This window comes from Vicugna pacos, chromosome 7, assembly GCF_048564905.1.
Source record: "Vicugna pacos chromosome 7, VicPac4, whole genome shotgun sequence".
NCBI lineage: Eukaryota > Metazoa > Chordata > Mammalia > Artiodactyla > Camelidae > Vicugna > Vicugna pacos.
Window position 1 is genome coordinate 50,373,111 of NC_132993.1, and position 20,649 is coordinate 50,393,759.

The following is a 20,649-nucleotide window of genomic DNA, read 5'->3' on the forward strand; positions in this document are numbered from 1 at the left end:
TATTTAAAGTTGTAAACAAGACTGTTTAAAAAAAATGTAACCATTAGAGCTTTCTATTTGTTAGATTATGTTTCAATGGAGAGGAAATATATATAAACACTGTGACAGACAACTCCTAAAAAAATACAGTATGTGTAAAATCATACTTTTCGGCCAATTCTCATACCTCCTCTGATGCTTCCATCTTTATTTCTAATCATGGGGAAGTACACTAACACTGAAGTGAGGGTTGTCCAGTGCCACATCTGCTGATAACTACCCGTGTGACTTCATTCAAAAGTCCAGGCTTCTTTTTCCTCACCAATAGTGTGAAGGGTTATAGAAGGTGATCTTGATGTCCTTCCTTTGCTGCCAAATGATTATCAACTAGCACTGGTCTTTCTATCCTTTCTTTCTTCATAACTTACGTAACAATCAGTTAATTAGTTCCTTTAAAAGCTTATTAACATACTGTCAAGACCTTTATGGTAAAAGAAGAATTACTGGAGCTCTATTCCCTGACTGTTCTATTAACTTTTGGTCTTTAAATCATTTAACTTTTCTTAGCTTTAAATTCTAAAAAGTATGAGAGTTTGACTAATCTTTTCCCTTCCAACTCAAAATGAATCCTTTTTTAAAGAAAAAAAAGTCTCTTGATAATTAATTACCCTTTTGTATTTGTGTTCTACTTTTAGATTGTTAATATTTTGTTAATATTCATATAAATATTGTTTATATATTATCCCCAAAATTAAATTAAATGCTATTCATTATATTTGATACTCATTTCGGTTTATTGTATTGTGTTCTTTCATTTTCTGCATTGTATTTACTTTGTTCTTTTTTTTTTTTTTTTACTATCAGGTGCCTCCTTTAATTCCGAAGACTGATTCAGATCCTGAGCATTATCGAGTTTCAGCTCAACTTGATGATACTGTGAGTTAATTTTATTTTGGTAGCATCCAGTTGAAATTCAAATCATGCTTGGTAGATCTTTTTAACTTTTTAATAAAATAGAATATGTATATCTGTCATTAATTACATATACTGTAAATGTCAAGTTTGATGAATTCTTACAAACTGAACAAACCCATGTAGTCAGCACTCTAAACAAAAAAACAGAACGTTACCAGTACCCCAGAAAGCCCCTAATGCTCTCTTCCTGTCACTATCCTCTCCCCTGCCAAGGATAATCACTATCCTGACTTCTACCCTGCTTTTATACTTTATATAAATGAAACTAAGGTATGTACTCCTTTAAGTCTGGCTTTTTTTGCTCAGCATTGTGGTGGTCTTTCATGTTGTTTTGTTTGATTGTGGTTTTCTTCATTCTTGTGGCTTTATGGTACTGCGTTTTGTAAATATAATTTATTAGCTTTATTTTGAATAGTACTCCTTTGAACATTCTGGTGCCTCTCTTTTGATAAAAAAAAAAAAAGTACACATTTCTATCTATATCCAGGAACAGAATTGCTTGGTCAGAGGTTTTGCATAAGCTCAATTTTAATAGATAGTTTTTCAGAGTGTTTGTACCACTTACACTGCCATCAGCAATGCATGAGGAATTTCAGTGGTTCACAGCCTGCCAACACTCAATATGTTATGCCTTTTTTGTTTTAGCCATTCTGGTTGTTGTATCTCATGTGGATTTCCATTTCTCTGATGACTGTTCAAATGTTGAACTCATTTTCAAATGTTTTTTGGCCATTTGGATGTCCTGTCTTGTGTGTCTAGCTTTTTCTCTTTTCTGTTGGCTTGGCTGTCTTTGTCTTTTTGATTAGTAAGAGTGCATTGTATAATCTGAATATTGGTCCTTTGTCAGATATAAGTATTTGTGTATTGTGAATATCTTCTACTTTGTGTGCTTTTATGGATTGTATATAATCTGTGCCTACTACAAGGTCACAAAGATGTTCTCCTATGATTTTCTTTAAGAATCTTTTTTTTTACCATGCCAAAATTTAGATTTGTCATTCATCTAGGATTGATTGTTGTGTATGGAATGAGGTAGGGGCCCAGTTGACCTAAGCACCATTTGACTGAAAAGGCCCTCTTTTCCCCAGTGTATGTTTCTTCCTTGTCACAAATCAGATTATTTTATACATTTGGGTCTGGGCTCTATATTCTATTCTATTAGTCAGATTTATTTTAAAGTTACAATTATCTCCCTCCAGTTTCTCATTGAATTTCTTCATAATAAATTGTCTTAAACAAAGATAATATTTTAGTTATTTTTTTCAAGAATATTATAAAATGTTTATTATGCATTGTACTGGTATAATATCCATAATATCATACCTTTTGTTAAAAGGTTTTACAATTTAGCTGTTTGTTAGAATTGTCTTATGGCACGAACCTCATGAATATACTTGGTCAGAGGATAGAGCAGCATTGATTTTAAAATGTCTGCCCCCAACTCCCCAGTTTGGTTAATCTGTGAGCTGTTGATATGTGAAAGGGAAGGTACACTAGGAAATGTTTACAGCACGACAGTGAAAAATGTATGACTCATGCTGTTTTCTCAATATTTAAGTTACAACACTGATGAGGAAATAACTGAAAAGAGTTACTTAGTGATGAAAGAATTATAAAATTGCTGGTATAAAATTACTAGCAATTATGTAGTTTTTTTTGTTGTTCTAAATCTGCACCTGTTTTTTGCTTTATATATATTTTTTCACATCAAAGCATTCTGGTTGTCTGTCTTTACTTTTTATATCAATAACCAAATATTCCCATGACAAAAGTGTACAAAGTGATACTTGTTGAAAATTAAAATTCTAGTAATCTGGTCGCCTTTTGTAATGTTAGCTGTCTACTGGATTTTATTTCAGCTTCTTTTTGCTAAAAATACCAAAATACGTGCAACTCACTAACCAAGCAAAACAAATTATTCTGTGTAGATTGTATTTTGTTCTACTAAAGAGAAATGATGAGAATATTTTGTTCTTTTGAAAAAGATGCCCCAGAGAACAGGCAGAGGGGCTATCATTTGCCTTATAAACAAACATAGACTCTACTAAAAGTAAAAGAGCCAAAATTATCTTTTCCTAAGACCATCATGAATCTACTTTGAAAAGTTTTTTTCACTATAGCCTTGGAATTTACTCATTATCATAGAGTTGTAAAATCTTGCATTCTGTCAAAATGACTGTTAAAAATATTTTTCCTATGTTAGAATGAAATGTCAGGCTGTAAAGGCCATAGTGTAACTTGTGCTCCAGCCTGTGGAATAGTAGCAGTCATTCTTTAGAAGCAGCAGAAGTAGCCATTCATAGCAGTTAGGTAACTCAAATAAATATATCCTTATTTCTTCCCGTATTTTGTCAGGTGGATGACAATATTCCACTTAGAGTAATGCTGCTTCTCATGGATGAAGTATTCGACTTAAAAGAGAGAAATCAGTGGTTGCGAAGGAATATCAAAAACCTGCTTCAGCAGCTTATTAGAGCCACATATGGTGATACTATTAATAGGTACTACTTTTTTCTTTTTCTTTTCTTCCTTCTTTTCTTACTTAGAGCTGATCTTACTTAGCTTTTAAAGTTTTACTTCTGGAAGTAGATTATTCAGCCTTTTGAAGGGAATTTTCTTCTCTGGACCTTTTAAGAAGGATCAGTAAAGCAGTCTTTTGCTCTCAGATAATGTACATACGAATTAAGTTCCTTACTCTGTGAAAGCAACCTTTTCATTTCACCGTCTAAAATCTTGAACCTTACTCATTTAAATTTCTTTACTTTCAGAAAAATCGTTGACCATGTTGACTGGATGACCTCACCTGAGCAAGTAGCTGACTTAGTGAAACGTTTCAGGTATATCTTAAGACACAGTCACTTCTTTCAGGTAGTACAGAGTTGAGCATTGTTACCACTAATTAACTTCATTGCATTTCTTTTTTTTCTGGCCTTAAAGTTGGTTTTAGTCATCACTGATAAGCAGAAAGACTTGTAAGAATTAATAATAAACGTTTGTCCCATGGATCTGTTGATTTTTGTTTCTTTAAAACCAGAGTAAAAAAAAGTGTAAATGAAAAATCTTTAAGATGTTAGGCTACCTTTTATCATAGTAGTGTGGCTTTAAAATAATTGAAATATTAGTGTAGACTTGGTATGGTCATATAATCAAATTACCTAGTTTGAGAGGTTAATTTTTCTCAGTTGTATTTGCTATCCTTGATTTTAAATGAAAAATGTTAGAAATACGTATGTCTCTGGCCATGGTCTAATTTTTTATTAACTGTTCAACCCTCTGAAAAGAATATCAATTAAGAGCAGTGATACTCCAGTTCATGTGTTCATTCTGCAGAAATATTCTGAGCCTTTCCTCTGTGTCTACCCCTTTCACTGGGGACTGAGAGATAAGATTCAGTCCCTTCAAGGAAGCCTGGTGTGGCCGAGAAATAAAACTCTCTTTTGAAAGTTAGAGATAAGGGAACTATCAACATCGAACACTATTTACTTGGCACTGTCCACCTGCTTATGTACACTGTCTGATTTTTATCCTGTTTTACAAGGCAGGGATTTTTGTCTCCATTTTGTTATGAGGAAAATGAGAGTTAGAGAAGTTAAGCAGCTTGCCCAAAGGCTCATGTTCAGTAAAGTGAGGAACAGGTTTCTCCATCTGAAGCTAAGTTTCTCCGTACGATACCATACTGTTTCTAAGAGCCGGACCACCTGCCCTGGCACGTTCATTCTGTTTCATGGTGGGTAAATGTTGTTCCTCTGGAGCAGTGATTCTCAACCTTGCCTGTGCACTGGAATCACTTGGAGAGCTTTAAAATAAGTGCTGATGCTTGGGTACCATTTGCAAGGACTTTGATTTAATTAATCTGGTGGATGGCCTGGACATTAAGAACTTTTAAAGCTCCCAGGTGTTTCTAATAGGCAGAGTTAAGAACGACTACTCTGGGGAGCCTCTCTCTCAGATCAAACTCCCAGATCAAAGCTTAGTTGTTGTGCTCAATTCCTATCTTTGGCCTGAGAACTAGGGAACAGGAATCAAGCACGCTGTGAAAGTAAAGGACAATGGGTTATATATGTAAAAGGAACATTATGATCAGTACAGCTATAGGATGTGGGTGCAGAAGATGTTTTATATTGGCTTTGTTATAAGTTACTTGAAGGCAGACCTTTTCTGTTATTTTTCCCTTGTGTATATAATTTTACACCTAAAACTGAACCCTGCACTTACTGTTTGTTGAAAAAATTTCAGAACTGTTTCCCCTTTTTGTTTACATTTGTATTTTCTGTAGAAAATTGGAATAATTTTACCAACTTGTATCCTTAGAAAATGAAAATGTTCACAAAATTTATTTAATCTTCTTAAATAGAGATGCCTTTTGGCCAAATGGCATTTTAGCAGAGACTGTTCCATGCAGAGATAAAGCTATTCGAATGAGAACAAGAGTTGCAGGAAAAACTAAATTACTTTCAATTATGCCAGGTAAGTGAACATTTTTGGTATAAATCTCATTAATTTGTAGTTCTTCTGAATTTATGGCATTGAGCTTGCTGAGTTTGGCTGCCTTTGATTATAAAAACTATCATTTGATGGCTAATCACATACTAGACACTGTGCTAGGCCTTTCTCATTTATCTTTAATCCTCATAACAATATTATGAAGCCTAGGCACTGTTAACATCACAGCTTTATATGTGGAAATAGAAGCTCAAAGAGGTCAAGTGAGTCACCCAAGGTTTATAGCTAGTAAGTGATTGTTGGGACTCTGACTCAGCTCTGAGTTAATGCTTGAAAGCCACTGCTTTCAACCACTTGAAGAAAAGTGATGCTTTTAACCACTTCACTTTGCTGTCTTGAACTGTTTTGAGGGTAAAGTTGATGTTAAATAAAATCTGTGACAGATGAAAAGGCTAATAAAAGTATACGAAGTCTAAAGTTTTCAGGAAGAATATTTGTTCTATTTAAGAGAACAGACAAATTTTTTCAAAGAAGCCCCTTTCATAGAAACACTGATTGGTCCATTCTTAATCTTTATCAAAGCATGATCCTAAAGAATGTATACATTGTGGCATTCTGTTGATCTAGTTGGAATTACTTTAGAACACCGCCATCTCACTAACTTATGATTCACTTTGTCTCTTTTGTCTTCTCTCTATAGAAGTTTTGTGTGGCTGAGTGGTTGTTTGATTTCTTCTTTGTTTGTAAATATCCTTGAAAATACCTAGATATCTCTTTTCCACATTTTAATTATGGATGTAGAGAATAGGGAAGAAATATTTAAGTTCTTTAGTAATCATATAATACCTGTTTTCCTGTAATTCTGTTTTCCTTTAATTTAAAACTATATTTTCATTATAAATTTTAATCAGCCTTGTCTTCTGTCAGTTAATTGGACATTTGTCACATGGCTATTAATCCTGCCCAAAGACTATACTGTTGAACTTGGAGATAAAAACCAAGTTACAGAAATAACATTTTAGAAAAATAAAAAGAAACAGTCACCTAGGATGTTATTTAATATACTATTAAAATAAACCAGATGGTGCTATAGACTGACTCAGTTTTCCAGCTGAAAGAAATCTTAATGCATTATACAGTAAATATTTAATGAGAGTGTTTCATGGGCCAGATACTATTCTTCGCACTTACCTTTGCCTTCTTGGAGTTTATATTCTACTAGGGGATACACAGAAAACAGACAAAAGAAATAGATAAAGCACGGTGTGTTGGATAGTGGTAAGTGCTAAGGAACAAATAGTGCTGGAAAAGGGAAATATCAGGTGAGTTGCAGTTGTAGATAGGGTGGCCAGGGAAGGCCTTCCTGAGAAGATGACACTTAAGACTTAAAGGAGGTGTGGATAGATAGAAAAGTGTAAATTTTATATATACATAGTCCCTCACCTGTTTTTTAGTAAATTTAAAAACTGTTTGCTTTAAATTATATTGTACCCTAGTTAGAAACATAGTTTTTGGAAGTTGCGTGTTTCTTTTGAAAGCAGTAAAGTAATATTCACTGCTACTGGAGCCCTGATTATGAATAATTAAGAACAATCATATGTGATGTTCCAAATGCACGTATCTGTAGTACCTTCATGTTTCCTGTGAGTAAACTCCAAACTTGCTCACTCTGACAGTCAGAGAGGGCACTGTCAGTTTTCCATTCTTTTCACCGCTTTCTCTTACAGGAATCCTAAAGTTCAACCATACTATACTATCCTGTTGCTTGAGCTTGTCTTGTTTTTTGTTCCCACTTAGTGCTCATTTGCCCCTTCTAGTCCTTAAATCTTTCATCTGTTTGCACCTATCAAAATCCTGCCCAGGAAGTAAGGTCTACTTGAGTTGTCACTTCCTTGAAGGGAACCTCTCCTTATTAGCTCATGTGGAATTCTGCCCCCCCCCCATAAAAATCTTTGTGCTTTTAGTGTTTTAATTGCCCTGTGTTGCAAGTTTTTTGAGATCATAGATTAGCCTTAACACATTTCCTTATAGTATTTCTCACTATGCATTAGGCAAAGTAAGAATAGTTGTATAGTTTTCCAGTTTACAGATCACTTTTCACATTATCTCGTCAAAGCTTTATACATCCTTACAGTTATATAGATAGTGGTTATTATAAATCCCCATTTTACAGATGAGGAAACAAATTCAGGGTAGGTAAGTTATCATATAAGTGTTAAGGAACATGATTGTAACTCTAATTTGGGGTTCCTGAGTCTGGATCCTACTTTCTCCTGTGCTGTATTGTTTTCCAGTATCTATTGCATAGGTAGATTCATGCATGCTTAAAATATATAAATTTCAAGTCAGTTAAAATACATAGCCAAAACTCATTAACTGAATACTTGCTATTTATCAGTTACTCTGCTGTGTACTTTGCATACTTTGACTTAGCATAGTTTGGACCTTGTATTTCCTTTGAGTAATGAATTATGTTTATTTTTCCCTTCCCCTCTTCATTTAGATGAACTGAAGCACATTATTGGGGCTGAGACAACACGGAAAGGTATTCTTCGTGTTTTTGAAATGTTTCAGCACAACCAGTTAAATAGGAGAATGGTTTATGTCTTTCTGGAAGGCTTTTTGGAAACCTTATTTCCACAGTATAAATTCCGTGAACTTTTCAACAAACTGCATTCACGATCAAAGCAGATGCAGAAATATAAACAGAAACTTCAAACTACTCAAGCGCCTTCTTTACAGAAAAGGTGACACTCCAATCTATGAAGCTGGTGTTCATTTTGTCCAGGACTAATGCTATGGACATATCTTCTGGGGCTTAACTCATATACTGTTGTGTCTGCACCAGTCTTTTAGTGTCTCAAAGTAGATTATTAATACATCCATAAGACTGTGGTTCTTCTCATCCTTGTCTATAATCCAGCCACTATCAAGAGAGATTTCCGTGTCTTAAATGATTTGGTGCATATTTTTGCAACACTGAGAGGATACTGCCCCCATCTCAAGCGAGAATGACGTTGGTCTCTTCCGTTGCAAACTAATCAGCATTCTCCAGCAATGACAAGGTGCCAGAGTGTATATAAGAGAGCTAAGGAAAGCACAAAACAATGGTTCACAGAGAAATTGGCTAATTTGTTTAACAGTGGGAAACTGTGCAATGTACCATTTGGAGGGATTTGTTTTGCATAATGATTTTATAGCTCTTTGTCGAAATTTTGATATAGTGTAGGTGAATGATCTTTAGAACATCTGTTTAAGGTCTGGGGAAAGTGACAGAATGCCCTTAAAGTATGAAGTAACATTATATCTGAATTACAGGTTTGTGACATAAAAATAAAAACCTAGTATAAAATAAAACCAATCAAAACCAAAATTTGATTGGCTTGTTATTCATTGGTAGAAAACAAATTTTAATTGATTCTTATGTGTCTTAAGGGCTCTGTTTTGCTCTTATGGTACTCAGTCATAAGTTTTATTTTGGCATTCTGTGTGCAAAAAGAAGCATATGGTAGCTTTATTTAGGTTTGAAATTATTACAGTTTTCTTTATCTTCAAGAGATTACTGATTATATAATAGGGGGTATAATTTGTTGAAAGAACTGCCAAATACTTCTAAAAATACGGGAATTAAAAACAGTACTCTATCAAAAGTTACTATATGATAATTTTAAATTGTGTGATCTAGACATACGTTAGGTGATTGCAAAAATATCAGATCAAAGGATTAAATGGGCTTATTAGTCATATGTAAACATACAAGTTCCTAACTATTATAGTGTACATATATGAAAATAAATAATGAAAACAGAACTATAATATTTTTTAAAATATGCTTTTATTTATATTTTGCATAATGTAAAATTCTACTAAATAAAGCAAGTTGGCAAAACCCCTTGGTGTATACATTTAAGTCCCCAAAATAATTTTATACCGACAACAACAAAATATCTTTTGCAGTTTCGGAGCTTCTGCATTTCCTGTAGTTTTCTCATTCTCCATTTGCCCATCTTGGAAGTCTTCTTATCCCTTGAGTGCAGAATTTCTGCATAGTTTTAATTACTTCCACTGACTAAGGGTTTCGGTGTGTCAGCATTTTTGTTTTAAAAATATTTAACACTAAAACCTTAAAATAGTGAAGCTGTTTATCAGACCACTGAGCCAAGATCCTGGTATTTAAAGAACGTCCGGGTGCTTAAGATAAAGGGACAGAGTATTGGTATCCCAGTTGTTTGGGAGCTTTAAGATTAGAACAAGATATTATTGTCTTGTTTTCACTGAGATTCTACTTACAAAGTGAAGCCTAATAGAATAAAGCCTTCCTTTAAAGCTTTGTGATAATAATCATATTTATCAATAATGCTGTTGTGCATACTTATAGTATGCGTATATTCAGCCTGTGTTGCATGTCTTCAGAATTACATAAATGAAACTCCTTTCATTTAACCTTGCAAATGAAGAAAGACCCTTATTGACACTCGTGGAAGGAATAATATTTCTTCTTCTCATTGTGTCTTCCTGCCCTGGTCCCTCCCCATGCCCCAGGCTTTAGAAGAAAAGATACGTGAAATACGTCTGTAGGAGGCATCAGCATGGCCATAAGTGCAATGATTTTCAAATGTACCCCTACCCATGTCAGGTCTATTTTTGACATAAATAAATCTAAGAGTAAACACAGGAATTCATGTAAGAACCTAGTGTGTACATGTGAAAAAGCATTTCTAGGTAACGTGGGGGATGCTGGCCATCAACCAGGGAAAGAAAGGTCATACAGGATTGCAAATTTTCATAAAGCCCTGCAAGATAACTGCAGTCATACCAAAAACTATTTGAGTAAATGGGTTTTTAAAATAATTTTTGTTTAAAAGAGTTTATATTTCAAAAGCAGAAACATCAAATGATAGTCTGTGTAAATAGTGTGCATCTTCTCATTGCACACCTGTGTTTTACGTCAGAGAGAGCAGTGGTCATGCTAAAATTAGAGATACTTTTTGAATGACTTGGTTGAGCTGTGTGTAAAATAGTTAACCCATAAGTCAAGTACAGTGTACTACGTTTTAATAAAGTTATTCCATTTAATGCATTTACTGCATATATGAATATATACGTGAAGAAAATTTATGTCTTCTATTTGATTTTTGAATGTGTTTTTAAGTCAGTGGTGCCTTTAGGCAAGAACCTTCAAAATTAATCATTCTGTTTGGCTTTTCCGACTTTTCCAGTAACAAACTATTTAGAAACCATCAATACTAACTTACATTCACCTAGAAAATTGATTGTATGATTTTTAAAACAGTGCTTAGATGGGTATTTCCTATGATTAGGGTGTTCTGAATAGTTGCTGAAAACAGTTGTGCCATTGACCAATGGTTGCACTTGGTTAGCCTTAATTTTTTTAATTTAAAACTTTCTTGAATATTTTAGTTCCCTCATTTTAAGTTTGTGCTACTGGTGTTTGGGAAAAATCAAATAGTTAAGTGCTACCGGAAAGTGTACCAATTTTTTTAAAATTAAGAAAAATATAAAATTTCGCAATCTAAAATTTTAATTTGTGCAATATTTTCATTTAATGCATGTGTATTTGAGTAATTGTAAAATAAATGAATTTTTTAATGTTTTGAGATCTAGTTTAAACTGTCTTCTTAACCCAACAACTTACATTCCGTTGTTGCTGCATCCTTTTATTTAAGGACTTGTTTTAAAAGTCTTTTTGTCACTCCTTGTAAAATTCTTTTGTTATTAGTAAATTTGCTTATAGGAGCACGGCTCCTGTATTACAAGGGAAAAATATAAAGAGCACATTTTAGGATTATAATTGTTAAAAGATAACTTGTGCATATCATTGTACAGTAAGTGTCAACTGTGTGCCTAACTATTCTATCAGTACTTCTTTAACAAAGAAGAAACAACATTCAGAATGTCAGTTATTTTTATTGAACTAAAAAAGAAGGTTAAAAATTTTCTTTGGTTTGTGTTATGTTCTGTCCATTAGAAAATACTAATAAAGTATTAACAGACATTTTTGTTGAATTTATTTAGTAGTGATGTATTTTTATTACTTTAAAAAAATGCTTGCTCAGTTGTCTTATTTTCAATATCTGTGTGTATTTTCCTTTCTTTTTATTTTAGAAATCAAGCAAATGGAATTTAATTTTTCCATTTATGGGGCAAGAAATTTATTTCCACAATGTTAAAGAAACTTCATACTTCCCTATTATACAAAAGCATAATTTTCACATAGAAAAAAAGATTTATAAGTAATCTATTAACAATTTTTATTTGATCTTATTTTTAATTCACAATCTTCCTAATAGTTTAGAGGTTTCTATTCTAAAGGCAATAGATTCAGCACTCAGCAATGTTGCTGTGCCTCGTTGGTCATAATATTTGCAACCTTCTTGGATCTGTATCCACAGTCTTCTCAGACATCAATGTAATTACTACTACCCTACTAGGGGCAGATATAGTATTTCTTAAAATGTGTACTGTAAAATATTGGTCCCTTTAAGATGTTCCTGGAGGAATAAGTTTATACTTTTGTATAACTTGTGCCAAATTCTTTTATTAGTTCTAGAAGTTTTTGTGTGGAGCTTTTAGGGTTTTCTATATATAGTATCATGTCATCTGCATATATGGACGATTTTACCTCTTCTTTTCCAATTTGGATCCTTTTTATTTCTTTTTCTTGCCTGATTGCTGTGGCTAGGACTTCCAAAACTATGTTGACTAGAAGTGGTGAGAGTGGAAAACCTTGTCTTGTCCCAGATTTTAGTGGGACGGTTTTCAGTTTTTCACTGTTGAGTACTATGCTGGCTGTAGGTTTGTCAGAAATAGCTTTTATTATGTTGAGATATGTTCCCTCTGTACCCAGTTTGGTAAGGGTTTTTATCATTAAATGGGTGTTGAATTTTATCAAATGCTTTTTCTGCATCTATCCTTGTGTTCCAGCGATGAACCCAACTTGATCATGGTGTATGCCCTTTTTAATGTGCTGTTGGATTCTGTTTGCTAATATTTTGTTGAGGATTTTTGCATCTATGTTCATCAGTGATGTTGGTCTGTAATTTTCTTTTTTTGGTAGTGTCTTTGTCTGGTTTTGGTATCGGGATGATGGTGGCTTCATAGAATGAGTTTGGGAATACTCCCTCCTTTTCAATCTTCTGGAAGAGTTTGAGAAATACCAGTATGAGTTCTTCTTTGTATGATTGGTGTAATCCCCCAGTGAAGTCATCTGGTCCTGGACTTTTGTTTGTAGGGGGATTTTTTCATTGCTAATTCAGTTTCATTTCTAATGATTGGTTTGTTTCATTTCTAGTGATTTTCTGGTCAGTTTCTTCTTGACTCAGTCTTGGTGGACTATATGTTTCCAGAAACCTGTCCATTTCTTCTAGGTTATCTGTTTTGTTTTCATATAGTAGTTCATAGTATTCTCATATGATATTCTGTACTTCTGTGATATTGGTTGTTATTTCCCCATTTTCCTTTCTTATTTTGTTTATTTGCACTCTCTGTTTTCTCTTCTTGGTGAGCTTGACCAAAGGTTTGTCTTTTTTTTTTTTTTTTTTAACTATTTCAAAAAACCAGCCCTTGGTTTGATTGATTTTTCCTATTGATTTTTAATCTCTATTTTATTTATTTTCTCCTTCATCTTTATTATTTCCTTCCTTCTGCTGACTTTTGGTTTTGTTTGCTCTTTTTCTTATTCTTTTAGCTAGTAGGTTAGATTGAGGTTTTTTTTTTTTTTTTGAGGAAGGCCTGTATCGCTATGAACTTCCCTCTTAGGACTGCTTCTGCTGCATCCCATAGATTCTGTGTGGTTGTGTTTTCATTGTCGTTCGTCTCAAAGTATTTTTTAATTTCTTCTTGGATTTCATCATTGACACATTGGTTTTTTAGTAGCATGTTGTTTAATCACCATGCTGTCATTTTTTTTCTCCTTTGTTTTTCTGTAGTTGATTACTAGTTTCATGGCATTGTGGTCAGAAAAGATGCTTGAAATAATTTCTATCTTCTTAAATTTGTTGAGGCTTCTTTTGTGCCTGAGTACATGATCTATCCTAGAAAATGTTCCATGTGCACTTGAAAAGAATGTATATTCTATTTTGGGGGGATTAAATGTTCTGAAAATATCAACCAAATCTAATTATTCTGTTGTATCATTTAGTTTCTCTGTTGCCTTATTAATATTCTGTCTGGAAGATCTATCCAGTGATGTTAATGGAGTATTAAAGTCTCCTACTATGATTGTGTTCCCATCAGTTTCTCCCTTTATATCTGTTAGTATTTGCTTTGTGTATTTAGCTGCTCCTATATTGGATGCATGTATGTTAACAAGTATAATATCCTCATCTTGTTTGCTCCTTTAATCATTATGTCCTTCTTTATCTTTCTTTATGGCCTTTGTTTTAAAGTTTATTTTGTCTGAAATCAGTATTGGTACTTCTGCTTTCTTGTCATTTCCATTTGCATGGAATATTTTTTCATTCTCATTCTCTATGTGTATCCTTCTCCCCAAAATGGGTCTCTTGTATGCAGCATATTGTATGTTCTTGTTTTATTATCCAGTCTGCCACTCTGTGTCTTTTGATTGGAGCATTTAGTCCACTGACATTTACAGAAATTATTGATAGATATATGTTTATTGCCATTTTGAACTTAGTTTTTTGCAGTTGATATGGTATTTCTTCTTTGTATCTTTCTTTTTCTTTTTGTGGTTTGATAACTTTCTTTTGTATTATCTTGGTTTGTTTTTAGTTTTTGTGACTGTTGTAAGCTTTTGGCTTGTGGTTACTCTGTGTTGTATATATATATTAAGCCATTACTATATCTGTTTGTTTTAAACTGATGGTAATATAAGCTTAAACCCATCCTACTGAGAACAAAAAAAAAAGAAAGAAAAAAAAAAAGCTGTGTTTTCTTGTTCCCCTCTCCCACCCTTAATGATTTAGGTGTCCTCTTTTACAATTTCATGTTTATTCTGTTGTAATTCATTGTAGTTACCACCTTTCCAATTATGGTTTTCTCCTTTCTGTAGCATCCTGCTTTTTTCTATTTAGAGTAAACCTTTCAATATTTATTTTAACATAGGTTTAATGTTGCTAAATTCTTTCAGTTTTTGCTAGGCTGTGAAATTCTTTATCTCTCCTTCTATTCTAAAGGATAGACTTGCTGGATGAAGTATCCTAGGTTGCATCTTTTTCTCATTCAGGACTTTGAATGTATCTTGCCACTCCCGCTGACCTGTAGTGTTTGTGGAGAGAAATCAGCTGAAAGCCTTATGGGGGTTCCCTTGTAACTAACTCTTTGTTTTTCTCTTGCTTCCTTTAGAATCATTTCTTTATCCTTAACGCTGGCCATCCTGATTATAATATGTCTTGGTGTGGGTCTGTTTGGATTCTTCTTGTTCAGGACCCTCTGTGCTTCCTGTACTTAGATATCTGATTCCTCCTTTAGGTTTGGGAAGTTTTCAGTCATGATTTCTTCAAATACCTTTTCATCCCCCTTGCTCTTTCTTCTCCTTCTGGGACTCCTATAATGCATCAGTTGGCACGCTTTATATTTTCCCATAGGTCCTTTATATTGTTTTCATTGGTTTTTATTTGTTTTTCTCTCAGGATGATTTCTGTTGTCCTGTCTTCTAAATCACTTATTTGTTCCTCTGCGTTATCTAGCTGGCTTTTTACAGCCTTTAGCTCAGCTCTCATCTCAGCAAATGAGTTTTCCAATTTTAATTGGCTCCTCTATAGTTTCAGTTTCCTTTTTGACATATTCTGTGTCTCTATTCACAATCTCTTTTTAGTTTCTTCAGTACTTTGATCACTCTTATTTTGAAATCATGCTGTAGTAGACTATCAAGGTCTATTTCATTGATCGTTCTTTCAGGGGATTTCTCTTATTTTAATTGGTAGTGGTTCCTCTGCTTCATCATTTTACTCATATCTATCTGGCACTATGGATTATGGAGTATCAGTTATCTACTGTGGTCCTAAAGGGGTTTATTTTCTTATTTATTTATCTAAAGCGGATGTGGAAATAAAACTAAAAAAAGAAGAAATTTAAAAGAGAAAAAAGATTTGAAAACAGTATGATCAATAACAGAAAAACAAAATGAAGAGAAAAAGTTGAGACAAATTTTTTAAAACTTGAAGAAAAAATGATTTGAAAACAGTATAATAACAAGAACAAAAAAATCAAGTTGAGAAATTTAGAAGAAGAAAAAAGATTTGATAACAGTATAATTGATAACAAAACAAATACAGGTCACACTGAGGCAAATTTTAAAAATTAGTAAATATTTTAAAAGGGTTTAAAACATAGGAACATAAAAATTTTTTTTAATTAAAAATTAGAAAAAGAAAAAAAAGTGGATGTGTTCCCATGAAGACTGAAGTCTTAATAATTTTGTCCAGAGGTCCTTCTTAAATATGGGTGGTTGCCAAGTCTTCCTTCTGAACCTTTTGTCTTACCCTTTGGTTGGGGGTGTGGCTGGTGTTCTGGTGGCCAGAGCCTGCCCTGGCTATTGAATGGGGCCTCCATTTTGTTCTGTGGTTGTTGCGGCTCCTGCCCTAGCCCTGCTACGCAAACTCTTCTCACTGTTTCCAGAAGCCCTCTGGCCACGCCCCCATCTGTGCTGCTCCCAGTGCCAGTAGCAGGCAGGTGGTGCTTCCTCCCAACACCGTGTCTCGTGTCTCGTGTCTCGTCCCTGCGCCTGTGCACGGTAAGTGGGCGGGTCGCTCCCCGGTTCAGTGCCACTCCCTGGGCCGCACTCCATAGCTGGAGTTGGAGAAAACTGCCGCACGGCCCTCGCCCCTGCTCTGTGCGAGAACTCCGCTCCTTGTTCGTTTGTGTTAGAGGAGCGAGTTCACAGAGGCACTGGGGCAGAATGTTCCTCTCTGCCTGGGGCTGTAAACAAATTTCAGTCCCACCAATGAGGTTGCGGAGCTCCTGAATATAGATTCAGGTTTTGACCCCACTGCCGCCTGGAAGCCTCCTGCAGAACATGGTGGCTGTGGCTCCGCCCCACCTCTCTTCTCCCGAACGAGCCAGTAATGCTGTTGAGGGTCTGAGGAGACAAAGACAATGGAGCCCCTCCCCCAGGGCACAGCAGCAGTGTTGCTTTGCTCTTTTCTGTGCGTATTTAGTTAGGGAACGAGTTTGTTCTGCTCTGCATACCCTCCCAGCAACGGCGCATAGCACCCTGCAGTCCCCCGGGATTGCCTCTGTACGGTGGCCCGAGTCCTCCGCCTGGCTGAGGAAGCGGGTCCCATCCCACACCTGCTGGTTTGCCTCTAGGGCTAGGGGTCTCGAGGACCCTCTGTGCCCGTTTTGCTTAGTTCTGTCAGTCAAGGGCTATTGCGTACAGATCCGTCCGAGCCTCGGAGGCTCCCCCGCCGTCCCGCTGACCTCTCCACTGGAGAGGGGGAGCCCCAGCGAACGAGCGCTGGTCCTCCTTTGCCGCTCCCTCCCGGCGGGACTGGTCCCGCACTGTTCTGCTTTTTCTTCCTTCTTTTTTCCTTTTCTCCTACTGGATTTGTGGCTTATTTTGTCTTTTGAAGAAGCGATGTTCTGTCAGCGTTCAGCAGGTGCTCTGATTGGCTGGGTGGGTCCGTGGACGTCAGTCTTGACGTATTTATGGGAGAAGGTGAGCTACACGCAACCTTCTAATCCGCCATCTTGGCCCTTCTCTTTTTGTTGTTTGCCTGTCGTGAGGATTCTTAAATATCTTACTGGCATATCAGACATTGGTCTAGTCAGACTAATAGCTGGTCTCATCTGTGGAATTAAGAGGTTGTTCACGTTGCAGCTTACACCGTAATGGTGTTTCTGCTGCCAGAGGTAGAATCAGCCATGTTGTCTGTCTTCTTTACAGTAAAATAAGCTAAACAAAGTTCAAGAAAAAAAGTTTTTGTGCCTGCTTGAAAGACAGTGGCTCCCTGGAATCCTCTGCGTTTCTGACCTCTTTCCTTCCAAAGCTGCTACAACAAATTGGTGAGTTTTGTTCTGTATTTTTGATTCATGGTTGGAATTCAAAAAGTGAGCCTGCTACTTCTGTGTGTGTGTGTGTGTGTGTGTGTGTGTAAATGGGGGGAAAGCCTTTCTCTCTTAGTAAAAAAGAAGTAATTAGCCTTTTACAAATAGTCTCTTTATAATTGTAAAATTGTATTTGCAGCTGGCATTCACCCACTTAACTGTCTCTCAACTTCTGGAAATTAATGGGGCATAAAAATCGATCATTTATAAGCACCACTGAGGATATCTAATTCTGAAATACAGATTAACCATCAAATAGAGAATTCACAGAAAAATTTAAGAAAAATTGAAATTTGTTTCACATGGTTTTAGAGTAAGAATAGTTGAAATTAAGAATTTGTGTTTTTTTGGTAACAGTTTTATCAATGAGTCTGTACAATGGAATAGGACTGTAGATGGAATGGAAAAGATTACTTCTGGCTTGTCAGGAACTTCATAACTTCCTTTGTAACTGGAAGGGTGCTGAGTAGCCAGATTTTTCTTTCTCACTTATTTAAAAGCAAATAAAACCCCATGACAAACCAGGTTAAGATATGAAAAAGAGCTTTGTGTTAAAAACAAATAAAATACACACACATATATACTGAAGTAGCAAGAAATCCAGCACTCAGCTCCTCCAGAATTCCCTTAGCTTACTCAAGAGTTGAATAAAATTCTTTCATGACTTATGAAATATTTTCTATATGCATTTGTTGAGACTTTCTTTATCTCCATAAATAATAAATTAGATTTAAAGTCTCTTGAATTTAATGGAGCTCTTACTTTGATCGTGTAAATAGACTAAGTAGGATTTATATAAATTTAAAACAAGGGAAGAACAATATCTTCAGAGAGAAAGTAAAAAAAAGTCCAGTGGGTAAGTTTGTTAGCTCTTAACAAAACTCAAACTCACCTGAAGGAGGTGGGTGAAAAAAAAATTAGTCCTTCTTTAAATTAATGGTCTTGATTGCTAGGATACAACATAAGAAATAGAGGTGTACATACATTATATGTGTATAACAAGAAGAAATAAGAAAAACGCTAGGCCCCATTTTAATAATTAGGAATGCAAATACAGGAAAAATTTAGATAATACTAGACAAAGGGAATATTTGGACAAATCAGACAGTTTTAATAATTTTGGTTTAAAATGATTATATATCCGCCCTAGAGTGAACAGTAGTTCTCTAAGGTTTCTAACTTACCAAAACTTGGATGAAGTTTTCCTATGAAAAGCATAATTTGAATGCTGTGAATTTCCTACACTGATTTATGGATCAAGTAAGTTATGTTTGTCTTTGCAAAATATTTAAATTATGAAAACTGTAAAAATTGTATTTGACTGAATTAGCAGTTTTAAACTAGGGGTAAATTATCCCTCATGGAACATTTGGGGATGTCTGGACGTTTTTGACTGTCAGGGCTGGGGAAGTTGCTGTTAGCATCTTAATGAGTAGGGGCAGGGATATTGCTACACGTCCTGCAGCACCCCACAGCAAAGCACTATCTGGTCCAAGATATCAACAGCACTGAGGCTGTAAAACCCTGAACTAAGTGTAATGATTATGGCTTATACAAAAGGAACTATTCCTCTGATGCTACAGGTCATAAGACAATGCTATGTAGATAGTTATTCCGTTTACAATGCCTAGGTTAAAAAAAAAAACAACCTGTCATACTGTTCTTGAAATTCATCAATGTTGTTAGATATAGCAATTTTATTGTTAATATTCCTTTTTTGTTAATATTCCTTTTTACTATTAATATTCCATGGTATGGATATACCTCATTTGTTTTATCCACTCACCAGTTGAAGGACATTTGGGTTCTTTCAAGATTTTGGTAATAATGAGTAAAGCTGCTGTAAGTATTGTTGTATAATAAAGAATTTGACTGGCTCCCGGGAGGTATACTCCAGCTCCATGGAATTTTGTGAGCATTAGGGTTGTCTTTGCTACTCACGAGCCCCTTGAATCTTCTGAGTTTATGCTAAGGAAGTGGTCTGGCTTAGGATAGGGCTTGTCACCAGAAAGATCAACCATGTGATTAGAGGTTTGGGAACTTCTAGGGCAGGAAGGAGGACTGGCGATTGAATTCAATCACATGGCCAATGATTTCGATCATACCTCTCTGTGATGAAACCTCGGTCAGAATTCTGGACATCAAAGCTCAGTAGAGCATCCTGGTTGGAGAGCACACTGCTGTGCCAATAGTGTGACCACCCACCCTGATTCCATGGGAGCGGGGCATGGAACCTCCACATTGTGGGACCTCCCAGACCTCACCCTTTGTGTCTCTTCACTTGACTGGTCATCATTTTTTTCCTTTAAAGTAAAACTATAATCATAATATTAATGCTTTTCTGAATTCTGTGGATAATTCTAGTGAATTATCAAACCTGAGGAGGTTGTGGGCACCCCTGGGTTTGTAGCCAGTTAATCAAAAGTACAGGTGACCTGAGCACCCCTCAGTGCAGCCGGCATCAGGGGTAAGGGCAGTCTTGTGCAGATTGTGCCTTTAAACCTGTGGAATGTGGTGTTAACTCCCAGCGGCTAGCATCAGAATTGTATTGCAGTGCACCAGTTGGTGTCAGAATAAGCACTCACGTACAAGTCTATGTGTGGACATAAGCTTTTATTCTCTTGAGTAAATTCCTAGGAGAGGGATTTTTAGGTTATATGATATATATATTTAATTTTATTAGAAACTGCCAAACTATTTTCTGAAGTGGTTCTAGCATTTTGGATTCCCACTAGCATTTTGTAAGAGTTTCAGTTTCTCGCATCCTTGTCAGCATTTGGTATCATAAGGCTTTTATTTTCAGTGTAGCCATTCTAATGGGTGGATGGTTGTCTTTTATTGTGACTTTAATATGTATTTTTCTGATGACTGATATTTTGTGTATCTTTTCATATGCTTATTTGCCATCCTTTCTCCTCTTTGGTAAAGTGCGTGTTCAAATCTTTTGCTCATTTCTTTGTAATTGTGTTGTTTAGTTTCTTATTAATGAGCCCTGAGAATTCTTTTTATATTCTGGAAACAAGTCATTTAACAGACGTGTGTTTTGCAAAGATTTCCTCTCACTCTATGGCTTATCTTTTAATTTCCTTAACAGTGTCTTTTCAACTAACAGGATTTTGAAATTTTGATGAATTTATCAAATTTCTTTTTTTAAAACATTTTTATTGATTTATAATCATTTTACAATGTTGTGTCAAATTCCAGTGTAGAGCACAATTTTTCAGT

General features: G+C 35.3%; 1 protein-coding gene across 4 annotated transcripts in view; it reads left to right on the plus strand.

Moving 5' to 3' along the window:
• The window catches only part of SNX13 (sorting nexin 13), a 110,305-nt gene extending 98,877 nt beyond the window's left edge, over positions 1-11,428 (plus strand). For all 4 annotated transcript variants that reach the window (XM_015245633.3, XM_006211724.3, XM_072964895.1 and 1 more), the window contains 5 exons: positions 844-915; positions 3,310-3,455; positions 3,723-3,791; positions 5,309-5,421; positions 7,901-11,428. In XM_015245633.3, the coding sequence (XP_015101119.1) occupies positions 844-915; positions 3,310-3,455; positions 3,723-3,791; positions 5,309-5,421; positions 7,901-8,148 (648 nt within the window). In that variant the 3' untranslated portion in view covers positions 8,149-11,428. The remainder of the gene's footprint in view (positions 1-843; positions 916-3,309; positions 3,456-3,722; positions 3,792-5,308; positions 5,422-7,900) is intronic.
• The last annotated feature ends 9,221 nt before the right edge of the window (positions 11,429-20,649 follow it).